The 27,786-nt window shown below is 46.5% G+C and overlaps 1 protein-coding gene across 1 annotated transcript; it reads left to right on the top strand.

Annotated features, from left to right (window-relative positions):
* Window positions 1-1,379: 1,379 nt before the first annotated feature.
* Window positions 1,380-27,786, top strand: ECH1 (enoyl-CoA hydratase 1). Its single transcript, XM_083627747.1, has 10 exons — window positions 1,380-1,543; window positions 3,462-3,642; window positions 5,160-5,248; window positions 7,283-7,407; window positions 7,492-7,540; window positions 9,830-9,894; window positions 13,281-13,351; window positions 14,090-14,161; window positions 22,312-22,462; window positions 25,556-27,786. The coding sequence occupies exons 1-10, from the start codon at window positions 1,411-1,413 to the stop codon at window positions 25,658-25,660; spliced, it is 1,041 nt and encodes a 346-aa protein (XP_083483873.1). The 5' UTR covers window positions 1,380-1,410; the 3' UTR covers window positions 25,661-27,786.

Below are 27,786 nucleotides of genomic sequence, written 5' to 3' on the forward strand. Positions count from 1 at the left end.
CAGGAATAAAAAGTGCAATGGTAATGTGTGTGATCTGCTTGACTCCATATGGTGCTCTCCCAGAGGGCTCAACTGTTCTGGAGTCGAGGGCCAACCTTATTTACTTGGAAGTGAATTTCTCTTATGAGAGAGTGCATTTAACAGCATTGCAGCCTAAATATGCAGTGCCTGCTTTAAAAATTCAGTGGCTTCCAGTCATGAACGAACCGCCAAAAACTGCCATGGATGCTAAGAGGTGACCTCCACCTGCCTGCAACTGGTTTGTGTACCAGTTAAGTTTTCATACTTGCTCCAACGTTGGAAAAACAGGTAATGTAGTGGTGTGACTGTAGTTCCTGATCTTCCCTACCATAATATTTTAACAGAAGCAACGCTTCAATTTTTGTAACGGTGAAAAACCAATGTCTATCCAGCCTTGAGTTTAGTCATAATTGGCATAAATTTAACACCCCCCCCCCAAAGCTTTCCCCCAACCTCCCTTGCAGAGACTTGTAGCAGGGATGTTGAGCGAGAGATTCCTCCATTGCAGAGGAATGGACTAGATCTGGTGGCCAACTCCCAAGAGCCTGCCATATACTCACAGTTAAAAACTAGCAGTGATCTACCCCATTTTGGGTGGTTCAGGTCTACGTTGTTGAGAGGGAGGAGGAAGGCACGTTTTTGGGGGGTTCAGGTCAAACTTGTTGAGCTTTTCTTGGGGGGGGGCAAAGGGCCAAAATGGTTGAGCTTTGGGGAGAGCCAGTGATCTACTACAGACGTCCAGTGATCTACCGGTAGATCACGATATACATCAGGAATAGTCAAACACTGCCCTCCAGATGTTTTGGGACTACAACTCCCATCATCCCAGACCACTGGTCCTGGTTAGCTAGGCATGATGGGAGTTGTAGTCCCAAAACAACTGGAGAGCCAAGTTTGCCTATGCCTGATCTACCTGTTGGACGTGCCTGGACTAGATAATCTCCGGAGATCAACTGCTGAACTCCCTCTTCTGTGTTGAATTGAATATTGAATATTATTTTGGTCACAGACCAGTTCCAGCCCACATACAATACCAAGGAAGTCATAAAACACATTTGAATTTGCAATTAGGTATAACAGGGACAAAACAGATATAGCAACAGTTAAAAAAAAATATATAAATTAAAACTTAGTTTTTCTGTGCTACTTGACTTCCAAGATGGGCCTTCGATTCTATGGCAAGGCAAACTTCAAAGGGCGCTTCCAGTTTGCCCTTTCCCACGTGCTCCTTCCGGCGCAGCAAGAAGGGACGAACCGATTGGATATTGAGCGAATAGGCCCCGCCCCTTACGCTTGCAATATTCTTTGCGGAGCAGAGAGAGAGAGAGAGAAGAAGTGGGAGCGGCGGCGGCGGCGACGATTGGCTGGCTGGAGCGGAGGCGGAGCTAGATGAGGGGACCTTCTAGCCTTCCGACTCTGTGGTGCGGCCTCCAGCCTCCCCGCCCACCTTCGCCCTCCCGTCAGTCGGAGGAAGACATGGCGGTGTCTGCGGGAGCCGTTCTGAGGGGTCTCCTGCCCAGGCGTGAGTGAGGGGCTCCCCACTTCCTTGGAGGGGGTGGTTTTCCTTCTCACCTGCCTTATTTCTCTCCTCTTTTTGCTCTCCATGTGGAGGGAAGGCGGGTCTTCACCCTATTATTTTTATTTTATTTATTTATATTTATTTAATTTTATATTTATTTTTATATCATTTCTATTTTATTTTATTTTATTGCAGGGGCTCAAAGCAGCCAGCCTGCGGGTTAAAAACAAGAACCGCCTTAAAACATAGGGGGATTTGGTGTGTGCATGTGTATGTTTGGAAAACAATATTTTTTTGGGGGGGGGTTAGGCACTAATAGGATTCAAAAACTACCTTTAGGGAAGCTTTTAATGTTTAACAGACCACTGTATTTTAATACTTTGTTGGAAGCCACCCAGAGTGGCTGGGGAGACCCAGCCAGATGGGCGGGGTATAAATTAATTAATAATAATAGTAATAATAATAATAATAATAATAATAATAATAATAATAATAATAACCTGCGTATATGTAATCTGTTCAAGGGTATAAGGATATATACCAATAAGAAATGACCGCTGCTTCCTTGGATTTAAACAGAAAAGAGAAATGGAGCAGATGGTGTCGTCGGCACAACGGGTGGCACTGAACCCCAAAACTCTGTTGTTGTTTTTATTTATTTATTCATTCGTTTATTTACTTATTTATTACCCCTCACCTTTCCCCCCCGTCTTTGCCTTTCGTGTCGCCCTTCCGCTCTCCGAAGTAGGGCAAAGGTGACTCGACAGTAAATAAGGTCTCCTGTTTTTAAACGGCTTCCTGAACCCAGGAAGGATTGTGAGGACACTTTGCTAGGGGGCTTCTCTCTCTTTTTTTTGGTGGGTGCATTGGGGGCTTAAAAAAAAGAAAGAAAAATGAGTTTTATTTGAGTCACCCCTTTCCAGGCACTTTGAACCCTAAGCTGCTTTATTGCATTGTATTTCTATCCAGCCTTTTCCTTCAACTAGCTCAAGGTGGCGCCTACATTGTTTTCTCTCTCCTTCTTGCTCAATCCCCTTCATTTTATTTGACCCCCTTCTGAGTCCGCAGAGGGGTTTCCCCATTTGTTGTTGTTTAGTCATTTAGTCGTGTCCGACTCTTCGTGACCCCCTGGACCAAAGCACGCCAGGCACTCCTGTCTTCCACTGCCTCCCGCAGTTTGGTCAAACTCATGTTAGCAGCTTCGAGAACACTGTCCAACCATCTCGTCCTCTGTCGTCCCCTTCTCCTTGTGCCCTCCATCTTTCCCAGCATAGGGTTTTTTCCAGGGAGTCTTCTCTTCTCATGAGGTGGCCAAAGTATTGGAGCCTCAGCTTCAGGATCTGTCCTTCCCGGGAGCACTCAGGGCTGATTTCCTTCAGAATGGAGAGGTTTGATCTTCTTGCAGTCCATGGGACTCTCAAGAGTCTCCTCCAGCACCAGAATTCAAAAGCATCCATTCTTCGGCGATCAGCCTTCTTTAGGGTCCAGCTCTCACTTCCATACATCACTACTGGGAAAACCATAGCTTTAACCATACGGACCTTTGTCGGCAAGGTGATGTCTCTGCTTTTTAAGATGCTGTCTAGGTTTATCATTGCTTTTCTCCCAAGAAGCAGGCGCCTTTTAATTTCGTGGCTGCAGTCACAATCTGCAGTGTTCATGGAGCCCAAGAAAGCAAAATCTCTCACTGCCTCCATTTCTTCCCCTTCTATTTGCCAGGAGGTGATGGGACCAGTGGCCATGATCTTCGTTTTTTCCCCGATGTTGAGCTTCAGACCATATTTTGCGCTCTCCTCTTTCACCCTCATTAAAAGGTTCTTTAATTCCTCCTCACTTTCTGCCATCAAGGTTGTGTCATCTGCATATCTGAGGTTGTTGATATTTCTTGGTTTCCCCATTAACAGTGCGTTTTTGCCCCCAGACCTGCTGACCCGTCCTGCTCCCTGCCTCAGTTTAAGGACGATGTCGTCGCAACCGCCAGAGAAGCCCAAAGCATTGGACACCTATGAAACCCTGAAGCTGGAGCGGGTGAAAGACAAGGTTTTGCACGTGGAGCTCAACCGGCCGGAGAAGAGGAACGCCATGAATGCTGCTTTCTGGAGGTAACAGGGACGTAATGGAAAAGATCGCAGGAGGGGGCATCTGTTTTCAGTATGCAACCATCTGAGCGTTTTGAAGATGGTAGATAAGACGCCAGCTACCTGCTTTTTAAGAGGCTTGATAAGGGCAGAAGACCCAGCAACATTGCAGCTTCTCATTGGCCCAGTACTTGCAGCCTAACACAGCAAGGCGCATTCATTCAGCCATTGAATAAGAAACTAAGGCATGTGACCTTGGATCATTTTCATCAGCAAGTGTTTTGTTTTGTTTCTTTGTTTCTTCCCCATCCTCATCCCCAACACAGCTTTAGAGCAATCTAAGCAATGAGACACGGGTGGTGCTGTGGGTTAAACCACAGAGCCTAGGACTTGCCAATCAGAAGGTCGGCGGTTCGAATCCCTGCAACGGGGTGAGCTCCCGTTGCTCGGTCCCTGCTCCTGCCAACCTAGCAGTTCAAAAGCATGTCAAAGTGCAAGTAGATAAGTAGGTACCGCTCTGGCGGGAAGGTAAACGGCGTATCTGTGCGCTGCTCTGGTTTGCCAGAAGCGGCTTAGTCCTGCTGGCCACATGACCCGGAAGCTGTATGCCAGCTCCCTCGGCCAATAAAGTGAGATGAGCACCACAACCCCAGAGTCGGCCACGACTGGACCTAATGGTCAGGGGTCCCTTTACCTTTAAGCAACGAGAACTTGGATTTGTCAGCAGCAAAAATCTTTTCAGTTTTACAACCGGGCTGAATTCATGCCAGTTTTTGAAGGCTGGGTGTGTAGGCTTGGGAGCACGGAAACAAATTGTCTGGGCAGTGGGGGCTGGTGGAGCGGGGCTCAGAATTTCTTTTATGGATAAGATGAAATGTCAGCTCTCTTGTCTCCAGCAAAGGAAGTGCCCAAGTGATACGTATTCTGAAAATTTTAATTTTTATTGGAAATTTTATTTAGAACATAACATAAACCCCCCACCCCCCCAGTACAGAAATACAATAAACAAAACATACAACAATACAAGCAACCAAATAAAAGACTTCTTTTATCCTGGTTCTGGCCTCCTTACTTACTTCTTATAAGAAAAATCGTAATAATTATTCATAAAGGAAACAGTGATATGTATTCTCTTGATGCTCCCTCCCCCCCCCCCCCCGGAAGCTGGTCCTTTTCACAACATCAGAAGATACACTGGAGATTGCAGAGGAGGAAAAAGCCACAGAATAAACTCAGTGGGTGGCGTGGCTGATGGCTGCTTATGCTGCCCCAGCGTAGGGCTAGCAGAAAATGAATGGGCGATTGTACTCCCTTCTCTAAAGTCGAAGCCCTGTACACAGTCATATGCGCTGTCGCCTCCATGTGGCGCCACATGAAATTGTTTAGAAGACTTGTTAGGCAAGACATGCGTCAACCTGTTTCAGTCAAATGGCTTCCTCCCACTGCTAACAGGTGTTCTCCAGGTGGCAGGAGGTGTTCCCAAACTCACCCTCTTTTTTTGTCTGTCTCTCTCTCTCTCTCACCCTCCCCTCTTGTCCTAGAGAGATGGTGGAGTGCTTCAACAAGATTGCTCAGGACTCCGAATGCCATGTGGTGGTGGTATCTGGCGCTGGGAAAATGTTCACCTCAGGTAGGTGAGGAGAGACGCTGAGGACTAGAAAGATGTCTCTCCTGCTTTAGGGTAGAAAGTTCCTGGGCTGCTGTAGAGGCTGGCTCCTGGGGAAAAAATTAACTCTTCTTAAAGTTAATTTTTCTCACCCCTGGCCACTGGTCCCATCACCTCCTGGCAAATAGAAGGGGAAGAAATTGAGGCAGTGAGAGATTTTACTTTCTTGGGCTCCATGATCACTGTAGATGGTGACAGCAGTCACAAAATTAAAAGACGCCTGCTTCTTGGGAGAAAAGCAATGACAAACCTAGATAGCATCTTAAAAAGCAGAGACATCACCTTGCCAACAAAGGTCCATATAGTTAAAGCTATGGTTTTCCCAGTAGTGATGTATGGAAGTGAGAGCTGGACCAAAAAGAAGGCTGATCGCTGAAGAATTGATGCTTTTGAATTGTGGTGCTGGAGGAGACTCTTGAGAGTCCCATCGACTGCAAGAAGATCAAACCTATCCATTCTGAAGGAAATCAGCCCTGAGTGCTCACTGGAAGGACAGATCCTGAAGCTGAGGCTCCAATATTTTGGCCACCTCATGAGAAGAGAAGACTCCCTGGAAAAGACCCTGATGTTGGGAAAGATGGAGGGCACAAGGAGAAGGGAACGACAGAGGACGAGATGGCTGGACAGTGTTCTCGAAGCTACCAGCATGAGTTTGCCCAAACTGCGGGAGGCAGTGGAGGACAGGAGAGCCTGGCATGCTCTGGTCCAGGGGGTCACGAAGAGTCGGACACGACTAAACAACTAAACAACAACAAAGTGGGGCAGGGAACCTTTTCTCTCTGGAGGGCCTCATTCCCTTCCAGGTAACATTCTCAGGGCCACATGTCAGTGGTCGGTGGAGGCAGAGGGGAAAATGGGCTGGAGGGCAATTGCTGGAAACACTCACACACCCCTCTCCATCCTGACACACAAAAGGAGTGCAAGGATCTAATCCAGCCTGGCAAAAGTACTTGAGATGTAAAGTGTGTCCTTTTGTTTGTGCAGAGTCTGTTGTGTCTTGTGCGTGTGAAAGACGTACGTTTAAAAAAACCACAAAAACAGTTTTTCTGACTGTTATGGGGAGCATTAAAACTGCACATGCACGAGTGTCTGTTGTGCAACCGTTTTGCACAGCGCAGAACGTGGAGGTCTTTGGAACAAAACGTTGGGTACCTACAGACTGCCGCAATTTTAGGAGTTCATGCGTATACTGTAACTTTAGCGTTGTGAATTTAAAGGAGTCCGTCACCCTAGCGCAACAAATCCACTTTTAAAAAAGAAGACTTTGCCGTTTGGAAAGTGGCCACGAAATGCGTTCAAAAGCATGGGACATGCTTTCAAAGTGTTGGTGCTGAACTTTAAAGCCCTAAACAGCCTCGGTCCTGTATACCTGAAGGAGCGTCTCCACCCCATCATTCAGCCTGGACAATGAGATCCAGCACCGAGGGCCTTCTGGCGGTTCCCTCATTGCGAGAAGTGATGTTACAGGGAACCAGACAGAGGGCCTTCTTGGTAGTGGCGCCCGCCCTGTGGAACGCCCTCCCTTCAGATGTGAAAGAAATAAGTAGCTATCTTATCTTTAAAAGACATCTGAAGGCAGCCCTGTTTAGGGAAGTTTTAAATATTTAATGCTGTATTGTTTTTAACACTTGATTGGAAGCTGCCCAGAGTGGCTGGGGAAACTCAGCCAGATGGACGGGGTACAAATAATAAATTATTATTATTATTATTATTTATTATTACAAGAGACTGATTAATGGGTAAACACCATGTAAGCAAGAGAGGATGAGTGCTTATTGTCTCATAACCTGTCCCATATACAAAAGGATGCTCAGTAAAGCTTAGGCAGCCTAACCACTGCGTAAGTTTTGTGCAAGCGAATCAGGATAAACAAACAGGTTTTCTGAAGAAGCCAGGAAGTTTCTTTTGAGCAAAGCAGCGGCACAGAATTGAGACGGGGTGTCACTTGTTTGGGAGTAATGTGGACCGTCCTGGTTCTCCCATGCTCTCGCCCGGCAGGTATTGACTTGATGGAGATGGGCAGCACATTCCTGATGATACCAGGAGACGACACAGCCCGGAAGGCTTGGAACATCCGCCAGAAGATCCGGGAGTACCAAGAAACCTTCACAGTCTTGGAGAAGGTGAGTGGGCTGATCCTGCAATTGGCCCCACCCTTGGATGAGAAACCATCTCCATCCACGGCTAACCGTTCCTTTGTCTTTTAGTGCCCTAAGCCCGTAATTGTTGCCGTCCACGGGGGCTGCATTGGAGGAGGTGAGTCTGCAACACTTGCGTCATAAATAACCTGAAACAACCCCCCCTCTTCCCCGCTTCCACCATTCCCCCTCACAACTGCAGTAGTTTTGTGGATGTTGCAAGTTGCAACAGGTAACCGTGGGCCAAATCTGGCATTTCAGCAGCGGCTTTTATTTTTTTTTCTTTATTATGTATTTTGATCTTGTTTTTTTTTCATTTTTTTCATTAGTTTTTATTAAATACAGTGGTACCTCGGGTTACATACGCTTCAGGTTACAGACTCCGCTAACCCAGAAACAGTGCTTCAGGTTAAGAACTTTGCTTCAGGATGAGAAGCTCTGGCGGTGCTGCAGCAGCGAGAGGCCCCATTAGCTAAAGCAGTGCTTCAGGTTAAGAACAGTTTCAGGTTAAGAACGGACCTCCAATTTGAATACCTATGACTACACCTTTTTAACAATGTTTTCCCACCTCTCTCTCCTCCCCCTACTTCCCACCACTATCCGTCTTATCGCTTAAATATTCATTCCAGATCTCTTCATATTCATCCATTCTTAATTTGCTTCGACATGCAATTCGTTCGTATGTAGCTAATCTGTCCATATTATCAATCCATGTGCTCAATGGAATCTTTTTGCAGCTCTTCCAATTCATCAAGACAAGTTTTTTTGCTTCTAATTTGTGTCTTTTAAACTCCCTCAGCTATCCCAACTGCAGAGGGCAGTGTTGTAACGTTTATTATTTTTAAATATAAATATATTTTTAAAAACCATTCTGAAAAGCACTTGATCCACACTTCAGCTACATAATCAACTTTCCTTTCTCTTAAATGGGTGTAATCTGAAGGCACCCGAGGATGTCACACAGCTGAAGCGAATCAGGTCTGCACCTGGTTGCAGGTTCCCAGACATATTAAATATATAATGTTTAAAACATATAACGCAGGCTTTCCTGGACTCTCAGCCCTATTTTTTTAATTTCTTTTGGTGCGTGTGTTCCTTGCTCAGTTTTACATAAATAGTTTTCCTCGGTTTTTACGAAGTTCTGCTGAGTATTATTGCAGCACACTTATATACTGGTATTTAACGAAACATGTATACCGCTTGACTGTAATAAAAAAAAACCACACCAAGTGGTTTGCATAGTGTATCACATTATCAGTACGTTGCTGACTTTTTCTAATACAGTGGTACCTCGGGTTACATACGCTTCAGGTTACAGACGCTTCAGGTTACAGACTCCGCTAACCCAGAAATAGTACCTCGGTTTAAGAACTTTGCTTCAGGATGAGAACAGAAATCGTGCTCCGGCGGCACAACGGCAGCGTGAGGCCCCATTAGCTAAAGTGGTGCTTCAGGTTAAGAACAGTTTCAGGTTAAGAACAGACCTCCAGAACGAATTAAGTTCTTAACCCGAGGCACCACTGTACTTCAACTATTTATTTGTGCTTTTATCTAGTGCTTTTATCTTGTGAACTGCCCTGAGATCTTTGGATGAAGGGCAGTAAATAAATCTAATAAAAATTAAAATAAAATTTTGTTTTTTGCATTCAGCGTGCTTTATGTGAACCATTTAGATTCGCTGCCGTATTAATCAGCATGTAAACTATACAGTGGTACCTCTGGATGCAAACGGGATCCGTTCCGGAGCCCCGTTCGCATCCTGAAGCGAACGTAAGATGCGACTGCACAGGTCGCGTTTCGTCGCTTCCGCGCATGCGCGTGACATCATTTTGAGCGCATGCACGAGCAGCGAAACCCGGAAGTAATGTGCTCTGCACCGCGGAGCACAACCTGAAAATGCTTATCCTGAAGCGTATTCATCCCGAGGTAAAGGTAAAGGGACCCCTTACCATTAGGTCCAGTCGTGGCCAACTCTGGGGTTGTGGCGCTCATCTCGCTTTATTGGCCAAGGGACCTGGAGTACAGCTTCCGGGTCCTGTGGCCAGCATGACTAAGCCGCTTCTGGCGAACCAGAGCAGCGCACGGAAATGCCGTTTACCTTCCCGCCGGAGTGGTACCTATTTATCTACTTGCACTTTGACGTGCTTTTGAACTGCTAGGTTGGCAGGAGCAGGGACCAAGCAATGGGAGCTCACCCCGCCGTGGGGATTTGAACCGCCGACCTTCTGATCGGCAAGTCCTAGGCTCTGTGGTTTAACCCACAGCGCCACCCGCATCCCTCATCCTGAGGTATGACTGTATAAATGTTCTGGCCCTAGATCTGGAAACGTGCTGAATGTTCAGCTGCTGAGCATCCTTCTATTGGGACGTGAACAGCATTGTTTATCTGTTCTTGTTCCCTCTGCAGGTATGAATCTCATCTCCGCCTGCGATATCCGCTACTGCACTCAAGATGCCTGGTTCCAGGTTAAGGTGTGTTGTGAGAGCTCCTATCACCTTTCTTTCCCAGGAAACCTGCCTGGCTTGATAGTCTTGCTCCAAGCCCCTTAGGAACAGAGGAAGGTTTCTTACACCAAGTCATAGCCTTGGTCTGTCTAACTCATTATTAACTACAGTGACTGACAGCAGCAGAAGCTCTCCAGGATTCCAGACAAGGGACATTCAGGAAAATTCAGAAGAAATATAAGAAAATATTTCAGTGCATAGTTACATACCCTCCAACATTTCTCTGATGAAAAGAGGGACATCCTATTGCGTGGCAAGTCCCCCCTCCCCCCTTGGAAAATAAAGACACAGGACACAATATTTAAGGTTAATGGGCGGGAAAGGCCACAACTTTATTGATTGCAGGAATTGAGCAGTATTGGCTTAGGCATTGGTCCTGTCGACTAACCGGCTTCAGCCTGATTGCATGAAGGCCGGCAAGGGTTAACCACCAGTAGGGGGAGTCTTGCTGATGTACATCAACTAGGATCTCCCCCCGGGGTCACCACTCGGGGGCGTGCCTTAGGCCCACACCTCCGTAGGCTTCGGACAGGGCAACGCCCCCCGGAATCCTTTGCCGGACTACCCTTCAATATGCGGGGCAGGTGATGGCGCTTCCTTCCCCCCCTCTCATTCCTTCCCCCCCATCCAGAGCAGCTGGAACGAAGCAGAGAGGGAGGTCCTCGGTCGTGCCGGCCCTAAATAGCCCGGGCCACGCCTCCCTGGCCAGCCGATTGGCTGGACAGGGAGATGACGCGCCCGAGGATTCCCTCGTTCTCGCAGGGACTGTGAGTCAGCCCCCGCATGCGTGGGGAGGGGGTGAGCCCGCAACCCCACCTCCTTTCCAGCTTGGAAGTGGCGTTCCATAACGACAACAGCACTAATAGTAATTTTATTATTTATACCCCATCCCCCCGACTTGGTTGCCCCAGCCACTCTGGGCGGCTTCCAACATATCTAGAAGCCTAATAAAAACATTTAAAAACTTCCCTGAACAAGGGCTGCGAGGATCAGATAACTCCATGCCCTTCAACATTTCTCCAATGAAAACAGGAACATCCTACAGAAAAGCGGGACATTCTGGGATCAAATCAGAAACCGGGACAGCTTCTGTAAATCCAGGACTGTCCCTGGAAAATAGGGAAACTTGGAGGGTCTGAACGGTTGCCTTCAGTTGTCTTTTGAAGGTTTGTATAGTTACTTGTCTTGGGGGGGGGGTCGCATAACTCCAGACCATCGCGACATTTCTCCAATAAAAACAGGGATGTCTCGCCATACCCTCCCAACATTTCTTGGGTGAAAATAGGGACGCCTTAAGGAAAAACAGGGGAGGCGGGTGGCGCTGTGGGTTAAACCACAGAGCTAGGACTTGCCGATCAGAAGGTCGGTGGTTCGAATCCCCGTAACGGGGTGAGCTCCCGTTGCTCGGTCCCTGCTCCTGCCAACCTAGCTGTTCGAAAGCACGTCAAAGTGCAAGTAGATAAATAGGTACCGCTCCGGCGGGAAGGTAAACGGCGTTTCTGTGCGCTGCTCTGGTTCACCAGAGGTGGCTTAGTCCTGCTGGCCACATGACCCGGAAGCTGTACGCCGGCTCCCTCGGCCAATAAAGCGAGATGAGCGCTGAACCCCCAGAGTTGGCCGTGACTGGACCTAATGGTCAGGGGTCCCTTTACCTTTTTTTAAGGAAAAGCAGGACATTCCAGGATCAAATCAGAAACCGGGATGGCTTTTGTAAATTCAAGACTGTCCCTGGAAAGCAAGAACACTGGGAGAGTATGTAGGGTTTTTGTTTTGTTTTGTTTTTTTGCAACTTAAATATATGTTTATTAAATATTTCTTAGTGTACAGTTGGAGAGTCTGTAATTAAACTATGAAACACGCTACTGCAGAAAGCAATTATGGCCACCGTATTGGATGGCTTTTAAAAGAAGACAGCCACCAACCACGATGGCTATGCTCTGCCTCTGTGGCCGGAGGCAGGAACGCTTCTGAATATCAGTTGCTGGAAACCGCAGGCGGAGAGAGGTCTCCGCTGCTTGTGTCCTGCTTGCAGGTTATATAATAATAATAATTTATTATTTATACCTCGCCCATCTGACTGGGTCTCCCCAGCCACTCTGGGCGGCTTCCAACCAAATATCAAAAACAATACAGCGTCGGACATTAAAAACTTCCCTAAACAGGTGTCTTTTAAAAGTAAAATACAGTGGTGCCTCGCAAGACGAAATTAATTCGTTCCACAAGTTTTTTCTTCTTGCGAGTTTTTTGTCTTGCAAAGCACGGTTTCCCATAGGAATGCATTGAAAATCAATTAATGCGTTCCTATGGAGACCGCTTGCCAGGCTGGCGGTGCGGAGAAGGGCTTTTCTCCCCACCGCAAGCCTTCAGGACAGGTCCAGGAACAGAGGGGAAGGCGCGCAGCGCTTCTCCTCTGTTCCCGGGGCTTGCGGTGGGAGGAGGGTTTTTCCTCCCCACCGCCAACATTCAGAACAGCATTCTGAATGTTGGCGGTGGGAAGGAAAACCCTCCTCCCACCGCAAGTCTTCAGGACAGCCATCCGAAGGCTGGCGCGGGGAGAAGGTCTCTCCGCCCCACCGCAAGCCTTCGGAGGAGCCTTCCGAAGGCTGGCGGCGGGAGGAGGTCTCTCCGCCCCACCGCCAGCCTTCGGAGCAGCCTTCCGAAGGCTGCCGGTGGGGCGGAGAGACCTCTTCCCGCCTCCAGCCTTCGGAGCAGCCTTCCGAAGGCTGCCGGTGGGGCGGAGAGACCTCCTCCCGCCGCCAGCCTTCGGAGGAGGTCCAAGGACAGTGGGGAAGACGCGCTGCGCTTCCCCGCTGTCCTGGAGATTTCCCTATGGGCTTTCGTCTTGCGAAGGAAGCCCATAGGGAAATTCGTCTTGCAAAGCGCATCGAAAAACGGAAAACCCTTTCGTCTAGCGGGTTTTTCGTCTTGTGAGGCGTTCGTCTTGCGGGGCACCACTGTAGTTGTTTATTGCCTTGACATCTGGGAGGGCAGGTGCCACTACCGAGAAAGCCCTCTGCCTGGTTCCCTGTAACCTCACTTCTCGCAACAAAGGAACCGCCAGAAGGCCCTTGGTGCTGGACCTCAGTGTCCGGGCTGAACGATGGGGGTGGAGATGCTCCTTCAGGTATACAGGACATCTGGTTGGCCACCGTGAGAAGGGGATGCTGGTTCCATGGGCCAATGGCCTGATCATTTTACGTTCTTAACATGCTCTGCCAGGAAGGTGTCAAAGGATGGAACCTTCTGCGCTACCCCCCGAGCTACAGCCCTTCCCTTTATCTCTGTCCAAAGTGCTTTGACCTTTTCCTTCTGTGTCACGGGATACCTGAACCCATCTCTCCTCCTCCCTCCAGGAAGTGGACGTTGGTTTGGCAGCCGACGTCGGCGTTCTGCAACGGCTACCTCATATCGTCGGAAATCGGAGGTCAGTGTTTGTTTCTCTTTCAACTTCCCTTCCTTCCCTCCCTCCCTCTTATGGCTTGTAAGGGAGGTAATAGCATTGGTGACGTTGATTTGGGGCACAGCGAGCCCCTTATATTGGCGTTAGAGATATTAATGAATAAAATTAGAAAAGATGAGACTCTAAAAGGGATTGTGATGGGGGGGGGGAGTATAAAGTAAGAGCCTTCGCGGACAATTTGATCACCACTACTGAAAATCCTATAGAATATATCCCAAGAGCAATAGAATGTGTAAATGAATTTGGACACCTAGCTGGCTTTAAGATAAAGTATTAAAAAACGAATCTATTAGTTAAAAATATGGGGAACCAAGAAAAAAGTGAGCTACGAAGAATCTCAGGGTTGCAGATCAAAAAAAAAAAAAAAGATGAAATATTTCGGCATATGGGTGACAACAAAAAATATAGACCTATTCCATCCCTTCTCCCGCTTTGCTGTGAAGCCAGCAGAGCAGTTGGACTTAACTGTCAGGGGTCCCTTTACCTTTACTATACCACCCTACAACAGAAAGACAAAATGGGAATGCAAAATGCATAATAAAACCCTTGGTGTCCCATCCAACTGGAGAACGGTTTACAAAACCACAAGAGTTGGTAGCTCAGCCGACAGTTTGGCTTTGCCCTGCAGGGAAAAATGCCCCACTTCCTTCTCCATGAAGGAGAAATTTTCCTGACCTCCTGATTCTTTCCTCCTGCTCCCAGCCTGGTCAACGAGTTGGCTTTCACTGCCAGGAAGATGATGGCACCTGAAGCCGAGAGCAGCGGCCTGGTCAGGTATGTGGCACATTCCCCCAGACAGTCCGCCTATTCATAATTGTGTGGGGCTGATAACAGCACTTCCTCCTTGGCCCACAACCCTCTTTTGACGGAGGCAGGTTCCCCTTTTCATTTCGTGGCCTGTGCCCAGCAAAGTCACGAGTCTGGCAATTATTAGGGGAAGGGTTTGGGGGTGGGGATGCAAATGAGAGTGGCTAATGGCCCTAACGCCATGCAAAATCTCCTGCCCACATCTCAAAAAAGAAAAAAGATACTTATAGAGCCAGGAAAGATCCGGAACAAAGAACCACTTGAACGAGGTGAAACAGGAGGAAAAACTGAAGCGGGGTGGGTTGTTGTTGTTTAGTCGTTTAGTTGTGTCCGACTCTTTGTGACCCCCTGGACCAGAGCACGCCAGGCACTCCTGTCTTCCACTGCCTCCCGCAGTTTGGTCAAGCTCATGTTGGTATCTTCGAGAACACTGTCCCACCATCTCTTCCTCTGTCGTCCCCTTCTCCTTGTGCCCTCCATCTTTCCCAACATCAGGGTCTTTTCCAGGGAGTCTTCTCTTCTCCTGAGGTGGCCAAAGTCTTGGAGCCTCAGCTTCAGGATCTGTCCTTCCAGGGAGCACTCAGGGCTGATTTCCTTCAGAATGGAGAGGTTTGATCTTCTTGCAGTCCATGGGACTCTGAAGAGTCTCCTCCAGCACCAGAATTCAAAAGCATCAATTCTTTGGCGATCAGCCTTCTTTATGGTCCAGCTCTCACTTCCATACATCACTACCAGGAAAACAGTAGCTTTAACTATACAGACCTTTGTTGGCAAGGTGATGGGTTGGCAAGCGGGGTGGGTAGGGACCGTGTTTTCTTGTAGGCCGTATTCTGCATGTCTGGGGCAACGGCTGTGACTCTCGCCCCTCCAGGTAAGCAGGAGCTCTGGCCACAGTTGAAGATCACATTTATTATGACTTTTATATTCCACCTTTTCCTCCAAGGTGGCACGCTTGGTTCTCCTTCCCCCTCATTTAATCTCCACAACATCCTTGCGAGGTATGTTTGGCTGGGAGGCAGCCACTGGCTCCACGGTCACCCAGTGTGAGCTTCATGAGCTGAGGATTTATCCAGGTGGGGCGCTGAGGGGTTTGGCCTGCGGAGAAGAAGTGTGCTTGAGGGTTTGTTAACTTCAGGCAGCTAAGCAGGAGCGCAGCAGAGAGATGCAGGGCGACAAATCAAGAGCGTTAATTGCTTTATTCCGCTGTGATTTACACGGCTGCTCTCTTACGTGATTTTAGGGACGGCTCGGGCAAATTCACAGGAGACCCTTTTCAGTAACCGTTATGCCTAAAAGCAGCCTTTCTCAGCCTGTGGGTCCCCAGATGTTGTTGAACTACAACTCCCATCACCTCTAGCTAGCAAGGCCAGAGCTCGGGGATGATGGGAGTTGTAGTCCAACAACATCTGGGGACCCACAGGTTGAGAACCGCTTCCTAAAAGGAACCTCGGAGGTTACTGACTACAAATACTTTCCGAGTGTGTTGAATATGTCTTATAAATAACGCCCCCTCCCTGAAAAGAGGTGTCTGTGAATTTCCCCTTTTAGAAGGACAACTTCATGTGTGTGTGTTTTCTGCTAACTCCCCCACCTTTGGCATGGAGAACTAAGTGAGATGATGCCCTCCTTCATCATTGCCCTGGGTTGGACTAGATGATCACCTGGGTCCCTTCCAATTATTCTAATGTCAGGACCCCCCCCCTTTGCTTAATCACACCATCCTGCTTCCAGGATGAGCCAGTGTGGTGTAGTGGTTAAGAGCGGTAGTCTCGTAATCTGGTGAACTGGGTTCGCTTCCCTGCTCCTCCACATGCAGCTGCTGGGTGATCTTGGGCCAGTCACACTTCTCTGAAGTCTCTCTTTTTTTTTTTTTAAATATTTTTATTCGAGAATTTTTTCATATAAACATAACATACATAAACATACAAAGACAAAAACAAAACAAAAAACATGTACCATTTCATATCCTAATTTCTTGTACCTTACTTCCCCGACTTCCTCATGCCTCCCTTTTCTGTATTCCAAATTCTTATCGATTACTCAGCAAATCTTCCCTTATTTTAATTTAGATTTAAACTAATCTTCCTTATTCTCCTTATCTTAACCATTGCTAATAGTAACCGTTTACTTTCCAGTCCAACATCATTCTAACTTTCATTAACTTTGTAATATTTCTTTAAATAGTCCTTAAATTTTTTCCATTCTTCTTGCGCTGCTTCTCTTCCCTGGTTTCGGATTCTGCTCGTCATTTCTGCCAAGCCCATGTAGTCTATCACCTTCATCTGCCATTCTTCCAGTGTGGGTAGCTCTTGCGTCTTCCAGTACTTCGCAATGAGTATTCTAGCTGCTGTTGTAGCATACATAAAGAAAGTTATATCCGTCTTTAACACCCCTTGGCCGACAATACCCAAGAGAAAGGCCTCTGGTTTCTTGGAGAAAGTATATTTAAATACCTTTTTAAGTTCATTATAGATCATTTCCCAGAATGCCTTAATCTTCGGGCAAGTCCACCAAAGATGAAAAAATGTACCTTCAGTTTCTTTACATTTCCAACATTTATTGTCAGGCAAATGGTAAATCTTTGCAAGCTTGACTGGGGTTATGTACCACCTATATATCATTTTCATAATGTTTTCTCTTAAGGCATTACATGCCGTAAATTTCATCCCGGTGGTCCACAACTTTTCCCAATCAGCAAACAAAATATTATGACCAATGTCCTGAGCCCATTTAATCATGGCTGATTTAACCGTTTCATCTTGTGTATTCCATTTCAGCAGCAAATTGTACATTTTTGACAAATTCTTAGTACTGGATTCTAACAGTTCTGTCTCCAATTTTGATTTTTCCACCTGGAAGCCAATTTTACTGTCCAGTTTAAACGCTTCATTTATTTGATGATAGTGCAACCAGTCTCTCACCTTCCCTTTTAATTTCTCAAAGCTCTGCAATCTCAGTTTGTCCCCTTCCTTTTCCAAAATTTCCCAGTATCTTGGCCACTTGGACTCCATATTTAACTTTTTAACTGCCTTAGCTTCCATTGGCGACAGCCACCTTGGAGTTTTATTTTCCAGCAAGTCTTTATATCTAACCCAGACATTTAATAGTGCTTTTCTGACAATATGATTTTTAAAACTTTTATGTGCTTTAACCTTGTCATACCACAAATATGCATGCCACCCAAAAATATTGTTAAAACCTTCCAAATCCAAAATGTCTGTGTTTTCAAGAAGCAGCCATTCTTTCAGCCAGCAGAAAGCTGCCGCTTCATAATACAATTTAAAGTCTGGCAGGGCAAACCCCCCTCTTTCCTTTGAATCCGTTAATATCTTAAATTTAATTCTGGGCTTTTTGCCCTGCCAGACAAATTTAGATATGTCTTTTTGCCACTTCTTGAAACAATCCATTTTATCCATTATTTGCAATGCTTGGAACAAAAACAACATTCTTGGCAATACATTCATTTTTATAACTGTAATTCGGCCTAACAAGGAAAGCTTTAAATTAGACCAAATCTCCAAATCTTTTTTCACTTCTCTCCAAGTTTTTTCATAATTATCTTTAAACAAATTCACATTTTTAGCTGTCATATTTATACCCAAATATTTCACTTTTTTAACCACAGTCAACCCTGTCTCGTTCTGAAACCTTTCTTTTTCTACCTGTGTCAAATTTTTCTCCAAAACCTTTGTCTTTGACTTATTCAATTTAAATCCTGCCATTTGACCAAACTCTTGAATTATTTCCAAAACTCTTTTCGTGCTAGCTTCTGGCTCTTGCAATGTAAGTACTAAATCATCTGCAAATGCTCTCAATTTATATTGTTTAGCTCCGACCTGAATCCCTTTAACCAACTGGTCCCTCCTAATCATATTAAGCAAAACCTCCAGGACCGATATAAAAAGTAGTGGGGAGATAGGACACCCCTGACGTGTCCCTTTTTCAATCTTGAACTCTTCTGTAACCACATTATTTACAATTAGTTTCGCTTTCTGTTCAGAGTATATTGCACCTATACCATTCTCAAACCCTTGGCCTACCCCCATCCCCCGGAGGTTCTTCAACATAAAACTCCAAGAAATGTTATCAAAGGCTTTCTCGGCGTCCACAAAAATCAAAACCGCCTTAGTATTTATATTCACTTCCAACTTTTCCAAAATGTCAATTATATTCCTTACATTGTCCAACAAATGCCTTTTCGGGAGAAAGCCCGCTTGGTCCCCATGAATCTCCTCCATCAAAACTCTTTTCAGTCTCTTTGCTAAGATATCAGCAAAGATTTTATAATCCACATTCAATAACGAGATGGGTCGGTAGTTTTTAAGTTGAGTCTTTTCAGTCTCTGTCTTTGGTATAAGTGTGATATAGGCCTCACTCCACGTATCAGGTGCCCTTCTCCCCTCCATAATCTCATTACAGACTTCCTTCAAAGGCTGTATCAGTCCTTCCTTCAAAACTTTATAATATTTAGAAGTCAGTCCATCCGGCCCGGGGGATTTGCCCAGCGTCATGCCTTGAATGGCATCTTCTATTTCTTGTGCTGATATCTCCTGATTTAAAATTGTTTTACTTTCCTGCGAAACCTTTTTCAGCCCATTTTTCTCGAGGAATTGTTATATATCCATTTCATTCTGCGGCCCTTGTGTGTAGAGTTGTCTAAAGTAGTTCTGAAAACAGTTCCTAATTTCCGCTGGGTTGCTTATATTCTTTCCTTCCACCTCTATATTTGTTACCGTGTTGAGTTTTTGTCTCTTCTTTATTTGCCAAGCCAATAACTTACCACATTTATCAGCAGATTCAAAAGTCTTTTGTCTCATTTGTTTAATTTTCCACTCTAATTCTTGATTCATCAGTTCCATATATTGTGTTTGATGAAATTTAATTTCTCTTAAAATCTCTTGGGATTTTGGCTTCGATCTTAATTGTTTTTCCCCTTCTTTTATCTTTTCCAAAATTCTCTCCTTCCTCTCATTTTGCTTTCTTTTCTTTAATGTATTTTGCTGAATCAAAAACCCTCTCATCACGGCTTTGCTTGCGTCCCATACTATTCTTTTTTCTACTTTAGACCTTAAGTTGATTTCAAAGTAGTCTTTCAAAGTTTTTTGGGCCTTCTTGCAAATCTCCTCATCTCTGAATAAGGTGTCATTCATTCTCCATCTGAAGGAACCAGTTGTTGTTTGCCTCATCACCATCTTTACTGCATTGTGGTCGGAGAAAGTTTTTGGGCAGATTTCTACTTTCTTTATGTTCGGCGCCATACTGCTAGTCACCCAAATTTGGTCAATCCTTGTCCATGTCATTTTGGCTTCAGAAAAGAAGGTTCCCTCTCTTTCTAATGGGTGTTTTGTTCTCCAAATATCAATCAAGTCCATATTGTCAGTCATTTCAAAAAAAGTCTTTGGTAGTCTTCCATCTTTTGTTATTACCTGTCTTTGTGCTTTGTCCATATTTGTTGAAACTACTCCATTCATATCTCCCATCAAAATTAAGTTGTAATCCATATGGTCCATCAAAATTTCATGCAACTTCTTAAAAAATTCAGCTTTCCCTTCATTTGGTGCATAGATTCCCACTATCAAGTACTTCTCTCCTTGGGATTGAATTTCAATTGCCAAATATCTTCCTTGATCATCTTTAAAAATTTGTTTCGGTTGCAACTTTTCTTTTGCATAGATCACCACTCCTCTCTTTTTTACTCTGTCTGAAGATATAAATTCCTGTCCCAATCTTTTGTTTATTAATAATTTTCTATGTGCTCTTGTCACATGAGTCTCTTGTAGACAAATCAAGTCCAATTGGTCTTTCTTTAAGGCGTGAAATATATTTTTTCTCTTTCTGGGAATGTTCAAACCGTTACAATTCCAGGTTAGAAGTTGCAGAGCCATGATGGGATTATTTACTCCTTCCTCCTACAGCTCCCTGTTTTTGTTCCTCGTCTGTCGGTGGTACCGTGTCCGTGTCCAGTGACGGATGCCCTTGTCCTGGAAATGTCTCTTTCTGTAGGTCTTCTTCGTGTTCTCCCAGGAACTTGTCTTTATCACTCACAGTCTTTATTCTTCTCTTCTTCCCCTTGTATTTAAAAGACAAGCCTTGGGGAAACTCCCACCTGAATGGTATGTAGTTCCTTTTCAGCCATATCACCAGGTCCTTATAGTGTCCTCTTGCGTCCAAAATACTCTTAGGAATGTCTTTGAAGATCTCAATATGAAAGTCTTCAATTCGAAGGGTTGTTTGGTAATGCAGGTTCAATATTTTATCTCGCTCCTCCTTCGATCTTAGAGTTATAAGACAATCTCTGGGTCGATTCTTCTTCTGCCTTGTTCCCAATCTAAATGCACTTTCTATCTTGAAATCTTCTTTCTCCAACTCCTGCTTCCAAAAATCAGAAAATTCTTTTGTCAAATAGTCCACCAGGTTGTCTCCTTCCTTTTCCGGCACAAGTCTAATCCTTAAATTCCTCTCCTTACGTTGCATATCCTGCATAGAGAGTGCCAGCTCATACTCATCCAGTTTCTTGTAAACTGGTGGAAATTTTTCCTCCGCAGCAGTTGCAATTTCCTTAGCTTCCTCGGCTATCTTTCGTGTTGTAGATGAATCTTCCAATAATTTCCCAATTGCTTCTGCATTTGAGTTCACTTTGTTCCCAAGGTCAGTTATACTTTTTGTATTTAAGTCAATTTTCCCAGAGATTTCTTCAATTTTTTTATTTGTTTCGGCAACTTGTACTTTAGTTTCAGCAACTTGTAGTTTAGTCTCTGCACCTTGCTTTTTTAGTTCCTCCAAAGAGTCATTTATCTTCTCCAGTACCTTAGCAAATGATTCTTCTGTAGACATTGCTTTCACTTTTGACTTTGCGACAACTGTAGTTCCAGAGGCTCCTGTTACAGAAGCCCTTCTTTGCATGAAAGGGTCAATTTTGTATTGTCTGCCAGATCTCAAGGTTGTTTCTTGTGAATCCCCTTTCTCTTTACCATCTGCCATAACAAAGTCTTTTAGTCAAGGTCATTCCCACACTCTTGAGCTATCAAACAAAAGTTCTCAGATTTTAAACTCCACTTGTTGCTGAAACAATTTGTAAGTCCTCTAGAGGGCGTAGAGTCAATTCTTTACTTCTCAAAATAGTCCCACACTCTTCAAAAAATAAACAAAAGTTTTCCTAGTCCCTTCCAATTATTCTTTTCTCTTTCTAGGGGATCCCAATCAATAATGTCCTGTAAGTAACTTTACAATGCAACAAAATAAATGTTTCAAGTTGGGAGTAGCCAAAGTCAATTAAAGATACTTTTTAGCCTTCTTATAGCAACAGTCCTTAGCCGGTTCCTTTTCTCCGGCAGTCCGATCCCAGGTATAGGAGCAGCGGTACTTAACTCAGTTCTTTTAAATTGGCAGGGAAACACTTTAAAATCTTCTTCCCCCCCCTCCTGCCTTCGGGGAGGGAGTTCTTTGCTTTGGTGGTGGATTTCTTAATTCCACAAATTTCCTCTCAAGCAGTTACAGCTAGAGTGCCTTTCGCTTTGATCTTGCTACAGAACGGAAAGCAGACTTCCTTTTTAGTGCTTGTCCGTCTCGGTGCCCAATTTCTTTACTTTTAGTGTCCAATTATATTTTAGCGGTCAATCCTACTCACGGGTAGTTGTTCTTTTAATCCAATTTCACCGGAAGAAATCAGCGCTCTCTGCTAATGGCGACGCGGCTTCGCTTCACAGGCTGGGTGAAGACGACTCTCAGCACCGCTCCAAAACCCCTCCGCTGCTCCGCAGCCTTTAAAAAGGCTATTTCACAGCGTCGGGGGGGCGCAAAGGTGCCCGCCGAGTCTCCGGTTCACAGGCAACGCGCCTGTGATTTTTGAGGGTCCCCGCTTCGCCGTAGCTGACAGGACCTGAACCCACGAAGCAGATCTCTCCCGGAGCTCCGGGTGAGATCCGCCATTAAGCGCTGGCGCTAACCGGAAGTCCACTTCTCTGAAGTCTCTCAGCCCCACTCACCTCACAGAGTGTTTGTTGTGGGGGAGGAAGGGAAAGGAGAATTTTAGCCGCTTTGAGACTCCTTAAAGGGAGTGAAAGGCAGGATATCAAATCCAAGCTCCTCTTCTTCTTCTTCTTCCCTCCCCTGCTCAGCCGTGTCTTCCAAGACAAGGAGACCATGATGCAGAGCGCTTTCGACTTGGCCACTGAGATTGCCAGCAAGAGTCCGGTTGCTGTGCAGGGCACCAAAGTCAACCTGGTCTACTCCAGGGACCACCCTGTGTCTGAAGGCCTGAAGTATATGGTGAGTGTCGTGGGGCACAGGGGCTTTGCAGAGTAGGGGGTCTCGGGTTGGCCGCCCGGACCCTCCAAGAAACAGAGCAGAGATTTCAAAGGCCTTTGGCTGCAGTCACTGCCAAGCCAGAGGCTAAGAGTGGCCCTCCAGTCTTCCTACCTGGCCCTCAGGACTCTTCCCCGGGCTGCACCCCTCACCAGCCTTTCTTCACACCTCCCTTGCCTGTTTTTGCCAGGCTGGAATATGTCCTCCAAGTCTGACAGTACCGTATTTTTCGCTCCATAAGACACACTTTTCCCCTCCTAAAAAGTGAGGGGAAATGTGTGTGTGTCTTATGGAGCGAATGCAGAGGGGAGGCAGGCAGGAAAAGCCCCCAAGAGCCGCACACAAGCTCCACGCGGCTCTTGCGGGCTTTTCCCCAGGAGGGAGAAGGGACTGACGCAGCCAGTCAGTCCCTTCTCCCTCCTCGTAGAAAAGCCCGCAGGAGCCGTGCGCTCCTTAAAGGGTACGCGGCTCCTGTGGGCTTTTGCAGGAGGTGGGAGTATTGCCATAGCCACGCGCAGCCCCTCCGGCCGGGAGAGGCTGCGCGCGGCTATGGCAGAAGCCAAGACAGCGAGCGGGATGGATCCCACTCGTTGTCTTGGCTTCTTTGCTCTTTGGGACTGGGGGGCGGGAACCCGGGCTTCCCCCGGCAGCCCCAGAAGCTCTGGGAGAAGCGCAGCCTGTCTGCTGCTCTTTGGGGCTGGGGGGGGATTTTTTTTTCTTGATTTCCCCCTCTAAAAACTAGGTGCGCCTTATGGAGTGAAAAATACGGTACCTATTGGGTGGGTGAAGCCTGGCTGGAGGATCGAGAGGGTTGTGCGCAGAAACTAGCCGACTGTTAACAAAGCAAAATTTGCATGGGTTGCTCCTCCCACTTCTGCCTCTGGCCCCGCCCATCACCAGCATGCAACCCACAGGTTTAAATACATTCCCCATCCCTGAGATAGACAGCACTTTGCAGGAAGACCTCAACTGGCTCCGTGCAACTCATAAATGCATTTCGCCCTTTGTTCCCGTTTTGCAACAGGAACAAGGTGCAGCCGCCCTTGGTCTCTAGGATTTGGCACCAGCAGAAGCAAGCATAGTGCAATAAAGCAATAAAGTGATTTGCACAACATGGTTGCCAGGCTGCGGAATTCCAGGCTCTGACTTTTGCACTCAGACAGCTGTTCCTGCTGTGCCACGGAAAACCCCAAGGTGCCCAGCTGACTTTCAGCGATGTGTCCAGCCAAGTTCTGCTCAGATCAAGCCCAGTGAAGTGAATGGGCCTGAGTTAATCTTGAATGCTAAGGGGGGGTTTGCTCTGAGCCACAACAACATTTCTAGTTAAAAGGTTTTCGGCAGGGACTGGGAAAAGTGAAGGCCCCTGCTTGGGGTGAGCAGGCAGGGAGTCCCCCAAGTGCTGCCCCACTGAAAAACAGATTTCTGACAAATGTGGAACAAGGGTTATGTGTCACCTGTAACAGTTCTTGAGCGGGGTCCATATACAGTCAAACCTCTGCTATTGAATGCCTCTGTTTTGGAATGTTTCGGCTCCCGAACGCTGGAAACCCAGAAGTTAAATGTTCCAGTTTTCAAACGTTTTTCGGAAGCCGAATGTCCAACGCGGCTTCCGCTTGAGTGCAGGAAGCTCCCGCAACCAATCAGAAGTCACGCATCAGCTGTCGAACGTTTCGGAAGCCGAACGGGCTTCCGGAACGGATTACAGTGGTACCTCAGGTTACACATGCTTCAGGTTACAGACTCCGCTAACCCAGAAATAGTGCTTCAGGTTAAGAACTTTGCTTCAGGATGAGAACAGAAATCATGCTCTGGTGGCATGGCAGCAGCAGGAGGCCCCATTAGCTAAAGTGGTGCTTCAGGTTAAGAACAGTTTCAGTTTAAGAACGGACCTCCGGAACGAATTAAGTACTTAACCTGAGGTACTACTGTATGTTCGACAACCGAGGTTTGACTGTAACGTATGAATCTGAGATGTTTAGGTCTGAAGGATGGGTAAGTATCACTTAGCAGAAGGCAGAATAACTGGATGTTAGCTGAGAGAAAATATTTTGAATAATTTTTTGTATATAACTGAAAAATGCAAATCAGAAGTCCCTTTGATCTCTCTCTTGTCTTTCTTTTTTCTGTTCCTCTCTTCCGTTTTTCTTCCTTTTTCTCCCCCCTCCCCCTTTTCTTGGTGTCCTCTGCTCTGGGTTTTCATTGAAACTGTACACACCTGAAGGTGACAGGTGGTTGGCAAAGGGTCTTGGGTGAGAGGCTGGGAGGAGAATGGGAAGCTGCCAACTAAGAGCTGGGAGGGTCCACACCTTTCTGTGTGACATAAGGGTTAAGGTCTATCTTTGAAAGAGGACTCTGCCTTTTTCTTTCTTCCTCTGTTTTTCTTTAGATTACCGTATTTTTCGCTCCATAAGACGCATCTAGTTTTTAGAAGGGGAATGCAAGAAAAAAAATATTCTTTAAAGGGAGCGCTGAGCAGAGCCTGAATGCATCCCAGGCTCTGCTCAGCGCTCCCTTTCACAAGCCGCGTGGAGCGTTTGCACGGCCCTTGCAGGCTTTTCCCCAGGAGGGAGAAAAACCCCCAAGAGCTGCACACATGCTCCACGGGGCTAGTGAAAGGGAGTGCTGCTCTTGGGGGCTTTTCCGGGAGATGGGGGAAGGGCCTGAGGGGCTGCCCTCTGTCCCTTCCCCCACCTCCCACAAAAGCACGCAAGAGCCGCGCGCTCTTTAAAGGATGCGCTGCTCCTGCGGGCTTTTCTACGAGGAGGGAGAAGGGACTGACGCGGCCAGTCAGGCCCTTCTCCCTCCTGGGGAAAAGCCCGCAAGAGCCGCGCGGAGCATGTGTGCGGCTCTTGGAGGCCTTTCCCGCCTGCCTCCCGCCTGCATTTGCTCCATAAGACGCACACACATTTCCCCTTACTTTTTAGGAGGGAAAAAAGTGTGTCTTATGGAGCGAAAAATGCGGTAGTTTATTTTAAGAGGTGCGCCCATGCATAAAGAACAAACAGCTAAGGCTGTCGCTCAGGCCTCTTCTGAGCCCGATTTGTTTCTGCCCTGCAGGCTACCTGGAACATGAGCATGCTTCAGACAGAAGACATCTTGAAGTCAGCCCAAGGCATCATGGAGAAGAAGACAACCAGGCAGATAACCTACTCCAAGCTGTAGCTGCTCTGCGCTTGCAGCAGAAGGCAGCAAGCCCCCACCAAGAGCAGTAAGGGTGGGTTGCCGCTTTGGCCGTGGGCGAGACTGGACTCCAGGCCCCCCTGCGAGAGAAAGGGGGGCAGCAAGTGCCTTCAGATACCAGCTCAGCCATGCAGCTTTTAGGCTGTGGCACGTAAAGACTTAGGGAGGGGTAGAGAGGCCTTTCTTCTGAAAAATGGTGCTTTCCCCACCCAAAGGAAGGTTAGTGGTAGAACCGGAAATAAACATTTAAAACGCAATCAGCGCTCTGGGAGGAGAGGAGATGATTTCTGCAGAGAATAAACCCCTGCTTCAGTTAACGCCGCAGCCAGGATGTTGGTTCTCAGCTCAGTTTGCTTACTTATATTGGTGTACCGCTTTAATTCTGTTTGCAAATAAAAAGGTAAAAAAAAAATCGGTAAACAAATAAGCTGGAAATATATTCATAAAAGTGTATGACAAAGTGAAGGTTGCCCTTCTCTTCCCTCTGCCTGAGTAAATAAGAGGCTGACCTCTTCCTTTCCCTGAGATCCCACCGGTCTGTCTTCAAGACCAGGTTGAAACTTGAACGCGGAATAATAATACACATCAAAATTCTGCTGTGCTGTCTGTCTGGTGGCTTGACACATCGCAGTTTGAGCATGCAGATATTTATTTTGCAACCTCTCAACCTAATCCTGTTTTTGCATCCATGAAAACTAGAAGTTAGGCGGCGTGCTCTGTAGGGCGCTGAGTCGTGCACACCCTGTGCCAAATTTTGCACACCTGCAGCCCTTGTGTACAGTGCCCCTGCGGGAATGCAGCCCTTGACAGAACGCATAGCGTTCCCCAGACCGCCTTACCCTGGTCCAGAATCGAAGAAGGCACCCAGACCTGCCCAAAAGTCTTCCCTTGCTCTCTTTGGTAGCTGTGAACGGGGAAGATGGAATTCTGAGAGTACGGGAAGCAGCTGGTCTTCGGGAAGCGGTTGTTGTTTAGTCGTGTCCGACTCTTCGTGACCCCCTGGACCCGACCACGCCAGGCACTCCTGCCTTCCACTGCCTCCTGCAGTTTGGTCAAACTCATGCTGGTAGCTTCGAGAACACTGTCCCACCATCTCGTCCTCTGTCGTCCCCTCCTCCTTGCGCCCTCCACTTTTCCAGGGAGTCTTCTCTTCTCATGAGGTGGCCAAAGTCTTGGAGCCTCAGCTTCAGGATCTGTCCTTCCAGTGAGCACTCAGGGCTGATTTCCTTCAGAATGGAGAGGTTTGATCTTCTTGCAGTCCATGGGACTCTCAGTTCATTTCAAATTTGAGATTTGGGACCTTTTGTGTGCCAGAGAAATCCAGCAAATGGCAAGGAGCCTTTGATTCTCCCAAGTGTTGCTTGATGCAATCTCCCATCACCCTTGGCTATTGGGGGCTGGGGTTGAAGGGAATTGGAGTCCAATAATACCCAGAGAGACACTGGCTCTCTTCCCCTCACTCCTTAATCAAGTGGTTCTCAAAGGGTGTGAGAGGCGGGAAGATTCAAGGACAATGAAAGAAACATTTAAACATTTCAGGGTAGTATACAGCAACCCCCGATTTGTGTGCGATGCCCCCTTTTCTAGTCACTTCTGCGTCGTGCGTCAATTGGACGTGTGTCAATGGGTTGTTGCCCTTGGGATCAGAATTAATTTTTCTGTTTGTGGAATGTGGATCGGTAACTTCAGAATGAGAGCAAGAGCTATTCTCCACAACATATTGATGTGAACAGGAATTTTCAGCTGACAAATATGGAAGTTGACAAAATGTGGGATATCAGAAATAGAGATAGGCTTCTTTGGGCCGATGTGGAGATGGGAGTTTGCTTGTCTCAAATTAGACCTAATATAGATGAGGTTACCCAGCACAAAGCAAGCCCACATCTCTCACTGAGTTTGCATGCATACTAGATACATATATAACAGATTTGTTTATCATTATATTTTGGGAAAGATTCCTATTCTTATGTAGCTGCGTTGTTTTATACTTTCCCGGTGTCCCGTGATCATATTATAAAGCAGTCGTGTTCTGTGTTACAAATCAAGCACAGCAAGGAGCTGTTGCTTGTTTTCCAATGTATTTCTTGCCAATAAAAAAATCCAGTGTG

This window comes from Podarcis filfolensis, assembly GCF_964270895.1.
Source record: "Podarcis filfolensis genome assembly, chromosome: 8".
Classification (NCBI taxonomy): Eukaryota; Metazoa; Chordata; class Lepidosauria; order Squamata; family Lacertidae; genus Podarcis; species Podarcis filfolensis.

Coding starts and splice junctions, on each gene's coding strand:
- ECH1 (XM_083627747.1), top strand. CDS start 1,411: ATGAGGGGACCTTCTAGCCTTCCGACTCTGTGGTGCGGCCTCCAGCCT. Junction 1,544..3,461: donor GAGGGGTCTCCTGCCCAGGC/GTGAGTGAGGGG, acceptor TTTTGCCCCCAG/ACCTGCTGACCCGTCCTGCT. Junction 5,249..7,282: donor TGGGAAAATGTTCACCTCAG/GTAGGTGAGGAG, acceptor CTCGCCCGGCAG/GTATTGACTTGATGGAGATG.